Below are 10,847 nucleotides of genomic sequence, written 5' to 3'. Positions count from 1 at the left end.
AGGCTAGTACAGTGAAAAGCATTTCCAAACTATCATACTTGATTATTACTGACAAGTGTAATAAGATTAGGGTAGAATTAGTGAGCACGCTTGCAGCACACGCCTTGGGGAACAGTACACTCACATCAGTCAGTAAAGTAAACACACTCAGGCCCATCATATTTTTAACAATGATGCAGCTCTGTAGAAATAAATGTGTATAGCATGTCTACTTGTGGTGTGACCAATTATCTAATCTCTTGAAATTGAGTGTTTTCATTTGAGAACCCACAATCAACCCTACTTTTGATGACCAATACAGCATGACCTAATTTCTAAATATAAGAAGACACACAAGATCAAAATTTTGGAAAGTGCTGAAGAACACACACACCCGGGTCCCTGCCTTTCAAGCCAATGAGTTAGAATGATTGCATAGTCGTAAGTATCTGATCCTTCTCCCACTATACCTGCATTAAGAACGCAACCTATAAATATGCCATTACAGCCTTCCATCCAATAGCTGGATTTTGGTTGAAGCTAGCTAAACATGCATATCAAAAATTGTAATAATAGTTTACAGGTATGCCATTAAGGCCTCCTTGAAGCCTTCCATCCACTAGTTGATTAAGCTAAACATGCATATCAAAAATTATACAATAGCTTTTTACACTGCTTTTCACAGTGCTACTACTGAAGAGAAACTTAATTATACCATGCTGTAGGGCTAGAAAGGGACTTCTAACTAAAAGCCATTGAGAGCTGCTGGGTCAGTTCCCTCTCTCCCAACTGTCTTTGGCCCCTTCTTTGACAACCTCCTCTTTGGCAACTTGAGAGTACTTCGTTTCGAACATTCCCTCCAAACACTTCCAGTAAGAAAAGTCAGTCTTTGACCCATCTTTGCGGACCACGAAAAAGCAGCTCACCTGATGGTCTGAGTGTGCGTCTATCATCAGGCAGTCGACCCCACATCCCAACTTGGCCTCCTTGTCCGGATGATGCACAAGAACTTTCTCAAGGACAAGCTTCTCATCTTCAGGGTTGAGCTTGTCCCCATTCTGATACCCTTTGTTATGGAGAATCTGATTGGCTAACTTCTGTAATTCATCCAGTTCAACGTATTCTGGTGAGGCCATCAAAGCTCTGAGTCGAGACCGTCTGCTTTGAGTTTGAATAGGACCACTTGATGCGAAACCCGCCCACGAGTCACCATTAGAACCTTGGCTGGCCCTTCTTTTTGGTCTTGGCATGTCATCTTGTCGAGACAACCATGTTGATGGTGGAGTATCAGATGGATCAAGGGCCTCAGAACCCCAGCCAGCTTGAGGCTGTTCCATACTACGTGGGACCGATAGAGCATCTGAGTTAATATCGTCCCAGCCGTTGCCCCGAGCGTTGTCAGCCATCTGCATTTCAGATCCCCAGCCATTTGTATTTGATGCCTCTGGATCGGGTGCAGATTTCCAGTCATCCCCACCAAGACTGTCATCCTTCAGAATTTGGTTTGTCTGATCAGCATCTAGCGTTTCAAGTTCCACTGCAGATGCCCATTCATCCTGATCCCACCCCTTCTGTTCAATTTTCTCATGCATATTTTTCTCTTCCAGAGAGTTACTTTCCCAACCAGGATCGTCAACTGATGCAGTCTGCTCACACATTGCCCACTCTGTTTGATCTCCTTTCTCTTCACACTGCTTGGCTTTTTTCATGCTATAGCTGTCCGGGCTGCTGCCATTTACATCTGCCTTTATGGTGTTCCTCCGCTTTCCTAGCGGCACCATATTGGATCCTGAAGGCCCGAACGTTCCACTTCGTCTCTCACTAGCACAGTGACTTTCTGTTGGATCGGTGGTATTGGTTACTTTCCTACTTGGATGTGTATAAGTTGCCTTATGTCGTCCATTCTGTTCCTCCACAGCATCCCATCCATCATCACCTGCAGTAGTTACTTTCTGTTTGTTTGTTGCCACACCCCATCCGGTTTCGAGTGAAGCCAGATCTTCTGCAATGCCCCATCCACTCATAGCCGCGTCCTTGGGTGCATTCCTAACCCCATCATGCGAAGCAACTGAATTTTCTTGTATAGCACCATGCTTAGCCACATCATCCATGACCCATGCATCATCACAAGTAGTTGTCTTCACGACACCCCATCCATTATCTGACGGGGCCTCTGCCTGCATCAAACCCCATCCATTACCAGATACCGTCTCATCACCCAGTTCCTTGGCTCCAACCTGCTTGCAGTTTCCCAAAGCTGTTTGATCTCCTTCTTCAACACATTGCATGGTTGTTTTCATGCTTGGGCCGTCAGTTTTAAATTGGTCAAAACATAAACCATCAGTTGGATCACATACTTCTTTCATGGCGACTCTCCGCTTGCCTATTGGCACTATATTGGACCCAGAAGGACCAAACACCCCACTTCGTCTTTCACTTGCATGATTATCTGTTGGATCGGTCATGCCGGCTGCTTTCCTATGGCAAAAAGCAGGAGCTGTCTTATGGCCTTCACTCTTTACTACCATGGAATCCCATCCATCATCGCTACCTGTAGCCGCTGTCTGTTGGCCACCCCATCCATCTTCAAAGGGAGGATCGTCTGCCGTGCCCCACTCAGTACCTGAAGGCATACTAGCCTTTCTTGTTTTGTGGTAGGGAGCATTTTGCACCGTGCCCCATCCGCTTGCAGCAGGGGTATCTTCCTTTGGTGTATTCCATCCCCCTCCATCAGGAGGGGTAACTTCCTTTTCCTGTGTATCAGGCATGCCCCATCCATTATCACGAGGTACACCATCCTCCTCTACACCCCACCCATCATCAAAAGAAGCACCACCCTCCAACCCATTCGGAGAAGGGACTGCTACCTCTCGGTTTTCATTCCAACCTTCTTTACCTCCCTCTGTATTAATGCTCCCAAGACCTACTAAGCTTGGTTCTACATCCTCAACAAAAACTGGATTATGAATGTCGGGCTCTAGGGTCTCTGAAAACCCAAATGTCACGTTCGCTATTGCATTCCTTCCCAAGCATGCTAGAAACTCATGAATGTCAACACCTTGAAAGTATGAATCCATACTGCAGGAAGGGAAGTCCAAAAAAGTCACCCTTACGAACATAGAAAAGAAAGCCAAAGTTAGAATGTCATGTAGAGACCATGCCACTTATCACAAAACCATGTCAGCTTCGAACTCATTTAGAAAATATGCATAAGATTTCAACAGAATTTTCCATTTCAATCTTCTCAAGAGATAAATCAATATTTTATAAAGTTGGCTGCGTCTGACTGTGCCTGCAAGTCAGAAAGCAACAAATCACTGTTTTCCAAAAAACGAAATCTTCTATAAAGTGAAACCACTTGCACACAAAGGAATCCATCCCATACAAGTCAGAAGCCTACAACGCATATAGAGGATTACAAGTTCACTTGTAACTTTTTCAAGATGTTGTAACTTTTTCAAGATGTCATAATCGTTTCAGAAACTAGGTTCAAGTTAATTGGACAGACATATAAGGATGCCCTTGAGCATGTATCTTTGCTTCAATTCCCATGTTCTATGGAGGATTACAAATTTACTTGTATCTTTTTCAAGATGTCATGACTCATAATCATTTCAGAAACTAGGCTCAAGTTAATTGGACGGACAAATAAGGATGCCCTTGAGCATTTATCTTTGCTTCAATTCCCATGTTCTATATTTTCTTCATCTTGTCAACTAATTTTTATCAACCTATTGATCACTATATTATACCTAAGTCTGGTTGCAAAAAGAGAATTTTCTTGTTCTAATCTTATAGCCTATCACCATATGTTACACGTCCTGTATTCTTTAAGGGCAGATACGTCAATTAGGGAATCAAGAGGGCTTGATCAATGTTTTAATGTGAAAGAAGAATGACAAGGGCAAGTATCAAGAGAGGAACATACTATAGCGTATCACAATCTTATAGCCTCTCACCATATGTTACACGTCCTGTATTTCTTCAAGGGCAGATACATGAATTAAGGAACCAAGAGGGCTTATCAATGTTTCAATGTGAAAGAAGAATGACAAAGGCAAGTATCAAGAGAGGACCATACTCTACAACCAGGGGTTCGTTGAGTTGTCCAATGATTCATGACTATGTGCCCTAAACGCTATTTGTGGAACGGTCAATATCACAAGAGGTTTCTGATTCTCCCTTCGGAGCACATCAGTTTGCAGTAGACTCAACTCAGGAGATTATTGAGGGTTTGACACCTTGGCACTTATGGAGTAATGAGGCTATAGAGGGCATTCAGACAAATCACATACATACTCTTCCCTTCATCTGGTCTGATATTGCACACCCCCTCTCCTCTATTTGGAAAGGGATTTTAGGCAAGTCCATGCAATCATAGGTCAGAAGAAATGCTTCTATCAGTCTTTGAAATAACCTCCTCCTCCTCTCCCTCTTTACCACTAGGGTCATTTGGCATGACTGCATCTAACTAGCTTTGCCAACAGTGTTTATTTTTCAAGCAAGTCATCCTTATCCCTTGGTTCACACTTGGCTTTTGTATGTTCTATAATATTGTCACCTCCTCACTTATGAAGTGTGTTTACATGTTAAATATGGATTAGGTTTTCTTGGACAGTGTTCTCAGGTTGCGGGGCCCGTTTGACGGTCCACATATAACTATTTGGCCCTCCTAGCTCTATTTCACATGATGAAATCCATGCCTGAACACCAGACCGGTGGAAGAAGACATGGGGACAAGGTCTGAAACCGATCCCGTCAAGTGGGAATAGACTCCGTTGGACACCCACACGCGTAATAGCACAACTTAAATATCACAATTTGAATGGACAACTTAATAACAACTGAAAATTGAAATGAAATGAAATGTTGATCAATGGACACCAGCACTAGGGCCGGAACGGGCCGACCCCCCCCCCCCCCCCTCAATATATGATATATTATTGGGAGTATTTAACAAATACAATGCTCCATGGGTTCCAAGAACCAGATGATGTCCATGTACAACTGAGATGAATACAGTACCCAACAAGAGACTCGAAGTAGACGTTCGAAGGAGAGCGACCCACTTGAGTGGTCAAGTCTCTACAGTCTTGTGCCTTCACTGGAATCCGCAGAGAGCGCCCCACTGGTGTTCCAGGACCACGCACAAAGAGGCGCTCCCGTACTAACGCCTGGCTCTCCCGATCTCGGCACCCATGGACCGTGGTTCTCTAAAAGCTTGGACTACCCGGCACCGAACGGGTGTTAGCGGTAGAGAGAATCCTTTATTAGATTTACAACAAAATCCTTTACTTATATCTGAATCCACTTACTTGTAGTTCGCTAGTGGAAGACAAATACCCGAGGCGTCTGTGTGCAGCTACTAGAGATGGACACCAGGGTGCAACAGCCTGTTGAGGATACAAGTCATGCGAAAACAGTTCCAAACATGCAAAACATGAATGCATGTGCAAATAGTATCATGGACATATCTCCCGTTCATGGAACAAGTACAAAACATCTGTCGGGCACAAAAATGGCACGACAGAAAACATAAATCCCGGTCTTCCTATGGAGTAACAGTCCCATAGGTAAGACGCAGATCCAGGCACGAGCCTCCCTATGGAGTGACAGTCCCATAGGCAAGACACGGCACAAATACTGGCTCTTCCATAGCGTGACAATCCCATGGATAGAACACAGTCCAAGTCATACACGGGTGGCACCAGTCTGGCTCCCGTCCATACGACACCATCCTGCTAACACACGGGTGGCACCAGTCTGGCTCCCGTCCATGTTAAGCAAAAATGCTGGCCCCTTCACATGAGACACCAGCCTGGCCTCAAGTGAACGAGACACAAATCTGGAGATGGACCAAATGGTCGGGCAATTGGTGACATCCCCCCGGGCTTCTAAAGAGTTGTCTTCAATTGAAAAGCCTCAAGATATGCCTGCAACAACTGTGGGTATTCAACAAAATAATCCTCATTTACCCACTTTGCATCAATGGGCAAAGAATTTTTAAACTTCACAAGGTATCTCCTGGAAAGCTTTCCTGCAGGTAGCTTTCGCTCCTTGTGAAAGACAATCTGTTCTGGCTGGAGGATCTCCTCAAGCTCATCAATCTCTGGCGGATCTTCTGTGACAGGCTCGTCAGGATCTGGCCCCACATATTTCCGAAAAAGACTCACATGAAATGCATTGTGAATCTTCCAATGACTAGGTAAAGCAAGCCTGTATGACACTTCATTGATCTTTTGAATCACCTTGAAGGATCCATAATAGCGAGAAGAAAGCTTAGGATATGATCCTTCTCGTCCTGGCCTCTTCGGAAGCCTAGCCTTCTCAAATTTCAGCAAAACCCAATCACCTTCTTTGACTTGCATGTCCCTTCTATGCTTGTCAACAGCCATTTTATGCTTATCTTGTGACCTTGCAATGGCTGTCCGTACCTGAGCAAAGGCCACATCCAAGTCACGAACATATTCATCAGCTGCAAAAATCTCATCCTTTGTACGAAGGATGGGTGGCAATACCACTCTGCCATAAATCAAGGTTGGATCAAAACGTACGTACGGATCCAATCCGTACCGTACATCCATACCGTACAGGGATCCGTACGCCTTTTTTTTTTTGGTGCTTTGCTTTGCTTGCCTGCGATAAACGTTTTTTTTTTTTGGATTTCGCCTGCGATAGCGTCTGGACTCCGTACGGCGCACACCTTCCGGTAAGGGCCTCTACAGTCTCTCGCTCGCTCTCTCTCTCTCTCTCTCTCTCTCTCTCTCTCTCTCTCTCTCTCTCTCTCTCTCTCTCTCTCTCTCTCTCTCTCTCTCTCTCTCTCTCTCTCTCTCTCTCTCTTGCCGTCGCTACTATCGCCGCCGCCTTCCTTTCGCTTCGCCTCTTTCCTGTCGCCGCCGCCTTCCTTTCGCTTCGCCTCTTTCCCGGCGCCTTGCTCATCTTATGTGTTCGCCTGGTTTCGCACCCTTTTCCCCACCCACCCTTCCTCCCTGCCTCCCTCCCTTGCTCAGGCCCCCAAGGCAGCAACATAACTCTCTCTCTCTCTCTCTCTCTCTCTCTCTCTCTCTCTCTCTCTCTCTCTCTCTCTCTCTCATAGCCTTAGCCCACCCTCTGTGGACCGTGCATAGAGCTCTCAGCCTCTCTCTCCTTCAAGTCTCCCCTCTCTCTCTCTCTCTCTCTCTCTCTCTCTCTCTCTCAGCTGAGCTGCCCACTAAATATTATGCATTGCATGATTGCTGAATCCTGATTGAAATTGTATGGCATTGTGCATTGAATTTGTCAGAGCAATCATGCATTGACTTGTGATTCTAATTTCTCACTTTTGAATTAGTAGGTTTTTGACCTTGTTGTGTCTCTATTTCGAAAGTTTTATATGTCAATGTGGACATGGACTGAAATTTTATGTAGGTGGCTGAAATTTCTGAGATTTTATGTATTTTTACCAATGGTACGTATTTTTACGTACCTTCAAATTTTTTTCCGTACCAAACAACGTACAATACGTACGGATCCGTACAGTACATAACGTTTGGAACCACCTTGCCATAAATAATCTCAAACGGGGCCTTGCTCGTGGAGGCATGGATCGTATTGTTGTAGGCAAACTCAACAAGTGGAAGATACTTCTCCCATGCAGTCTTTTGATCTGCCACATAACACTTCAACAAATCCAACACGGCTGAATTTGCAGCTTCACTTTGGCCATCCGTTTGGGGATGATAAGCTGATGAAAACTCAAGTTTAGTGCCCATATTATCAAATAAAGCCCTCCAAAAAAGCCTCGTAGTCCTAGGATCTCTATCCCCAACAATGGATTTAGGCATACCATGATGTTTGAAAATGTTAGCAAGAAAAAGCTTTACCATATGATCAACTTTAATGGTTTTCTTGACGGGCAAGCAATGAGCTTGCTTGCTAAACCTGTCCACAATGGTCCTCTCTACGCATGCTTGGCCAAAAGAAATATCTCTCAATCATGCGTGTAGTGAGCATGATACCTCTATGACCAGCATAAGGTGGAGAGTGACATTCCTCCATAACCTTTGGACGCAAACCCTTTCCCACACATAGGCAATTATCCTTCATAAGATAACCCTTGTTGATAATATAAGAGGCATGTGAGTGACCAGCCATCAAATCAGTCCATATATGGCAAAAATCAGCATCCAAATGATACAAATCACGCATAGCAGATAAGTCCCCATGAGAGGCCACGGAAACTGCAGCCACATAAGGCCTCCTGGATAATGCATCGGCCACCACATTTTTCTTTCTCGGAGTATGCACAATCTGAAAATGAAACATGGAAAGAAAGTTTGTCATTCTCATCTGCTTCTCCGAAAGCTTTGTTTGAGATAGAAAGTATCTCAAGCTTTGATGATCTGTCTTGACTACAAATTCAGCCCCAAGAAGATAATGTTTCCATATCTTTAAGACATGAATTACAACCAAGAGCTCTTTCTCATAGATATCCATATGAAGCTCAGCATCATGCAAACGACGACTCTCATATGTAATTGCATGCCCTTCTTGATTTAGGACAGCCCCTATACAATCGCCACAAGCATCACATTCTACTACGAATGACCTTTGCAAGTCAGGAACAATTAGTATGGGTCCACATATGATAGCATGCTTGAGCTGCAAGAAGGCATCCTGTTCTTTTGGAGTCCATTTGAAAGTGGTTTTCTTCTTTGTGAGATCATGTAAAGGGGTGGCTATCATAGCAAAATGCTGTTGGGTTTTATGCTGTGTATGCAGGAGTGCTAGTGATCATCAGTAGATTACTGGGACACTTTTTACTTCAGTTAGTGGAGGTTTTTTTCCCCAGATTAGCTTAGTTACACTTATAAACAGTTTATAAGTGTTTTGGTCCACCCGGCACATTTTATGGCCGGACATGTGAACACATCTTTTTAGGTCACTTATTATGTGGCTATTGTACTTCACATTTTATCATCTGAATACACAAGGGTCGTGTTCTCTCTCTCTCTGCCTCTCCACGCTTGTGTTTGCTGTACCTTCAAACCCTAACCCTAACAGTCCAAGGCCTTCATTTGGTATCAGAGCTTCGTTGGCCTGCCCTTGCCCAGCCCGTACACTGCCGCCTTCAGGTTCTGTCCAGCTCGTACATCAGTACCTGCCTGTACGCAGTCAGCGCCGCCTTCAGCAGGTACACTGCAGCTTCCATACCAGCATTGCAGCTTCCGTACCAATTCGCCGACAGCACCTGTCAGCGCTGCCTTCAGTTGGTACTGTACTTGCCTACAGTCGACTGCTTCAGTACCCGTACTGTACCTACAATCAACTGCTTCAATACCCGTACTGTACCTACCTGCTTACAGTTGACTGCTTTCGTACTGTACCAACATACAGTCGACTGTACTTGCATCGAGTACCTGCAGTGTACCTGTTCGCACTGTTCAGTACAGTGCTCCGTCTGAGTACATCCGCCGTACTTTCACTGTACCTGCAGTCTGCTCCGTACAGTAATATGTACCTGCACAGTACAACAGTCAAGTCATCAGTACCTGCACACTGCAATCAACTTGGACCTGTTGAAATCTCAACTGTGGTAAGCATTACAAATTTTGATTTTTGGGTATTTCTATTTTCTCTGTGAAAATCTATAGGCAGACTTTCTTGCAAAGAAGTCTACAGGCTTTTTGCAAGGTTTTGGGTGCAATAATTTTGGGTCTTTTTGGGACATTTTGGCACTGTGTAAGCCATTTTTGCTGCTCTACTCAGTCATTGGTGCATTGAGCTGCACATTCAGAGGATTGAGAGTGCAGGCATATTTGGGTGACCTGTATTCAGTGGAGTACAGTTGCTATCAGGGTTCTTGCTATTGGGTTTTTTGATACACAGGTGAAAATGTTTTGAAACAGCTTGTGGTGAGTGATCAATGGATTAATTGGCCTACCTCTCGTTCAGTTACATGTAGAGCATGCTATAGTAATGTGATTCATGATGCATTTTGGGCCATCTTAATGTTGTTGTGAAGCCCATCATTCACATGTTAAGGATTGTGGATAGCAAGCAACCTTGCATGGGCAAGGTTTATGAGGGCATGGACAAGATGATAGAGCACGTTAGAGAGGTGTAATTTCCCAAACTCAATGGGATAACTAACATTCCTCCTTGCATGCAGTTGGTTTTTTGTAGATCCAGAGTTCTAGGGGGTGTATACCAATTGTTGGAATTAGGGTTAGGGTTGCAACAATGCGCACACACAAGATAGAGAAGCTTGAGAGCACACAAACTCACTAGATTAGAATAAAAAAATGTGTGCCATATACAAAAGATAGTACACACCCCAAAATGAGTAGATAAGAGGGTGTACATATGCACGGGGGAAATAACCTCCTAGTGAGGGAAAAAGTGCCTAAGTGTGTTCACACACATCACTACCATATAATGCTACAACCCCCACCTTTTGCATGTTTTCCATTGCATTTAAAGTGTTGTCCATCTCTTTGCAGGTTTGGATTGTTGGAAATAATCCAAACATATACCCAATATTAAAGCCTAAGGTTCAAAGGTTATTTGTCCATCTAACTTCATTGTAAAGGCACATAGGCATAATGGCAAATCAACAGCAGAGTGATGTATTCATGTATTTGTCTAAGGAAGACAAATTGGATGGCACGAACTACTCCTTGTGGAGTTTTATGCTGAAAAATGTGCTTGTGGCAAAAGGTCTTTGGGATTTTGTTAGTGGTGATGAACCACGTCCAGGTCCATTGGCTCCAGAGACTCCTCCCCAAGGGGGTGCTCGTGGATGAGGACAACAGGTACAGGCTCCAGGGAACCCATTGCCTGTTCAAAGAACAAATGCTCAGAAGACATGGGATGCCAGAGATGCACAA

General features: G+C 44.3%; 1 protein-coding gene across 3 annotated transcripts in view; it reads right to left on the bottom strand.

The window, feature by feature from the left end:
• Positions 1-417: 417 nt before the first annotated feature.
• Positions 418-10,847, bottom strand: part of LOC147630303 (uncharacterized) — a 28,926-nt gene continuing 18,496 nt past the window's right edge. For 2 of the 3 annotated variants that reach the window (XM_086810146.1, XM_086810145.1), the window contains one exon: positions 418-3,087. In XM_086810146.1, the coding sequence (XP_086666272.1) occupies positions 750-3,056 (2,307 nt within the window). In that variant the 5' untranslated portion in view covers positions 3,057-3,087 and the 3' untranslated portion in view covers positions 418-749. The remainder of the gene's footprint in view (positions 3,088-10,847) is intronic. The other variant, XM_086810144.1, reaches the window with a different exon arrangement.

This window comes from Cibotium barometz, chromosome 16 (assembly GCF_041138505.1).
Source record: "Cibotium barometz isolate CiBa-2024 chromosome 16, ASM4113850v1, whole genome shotgun sequence".
NCBI lineage: Eukaryota > Viridiplantae > Streptophyta > Polypodiopsida > Cyatheales > Cibotiaceae > Cibotium > Cibotium barometz.
Note: the sequence above shows the minus strand (reverse complement) of the source record. Positions and strands in the feature narration are given on the sequence as shown.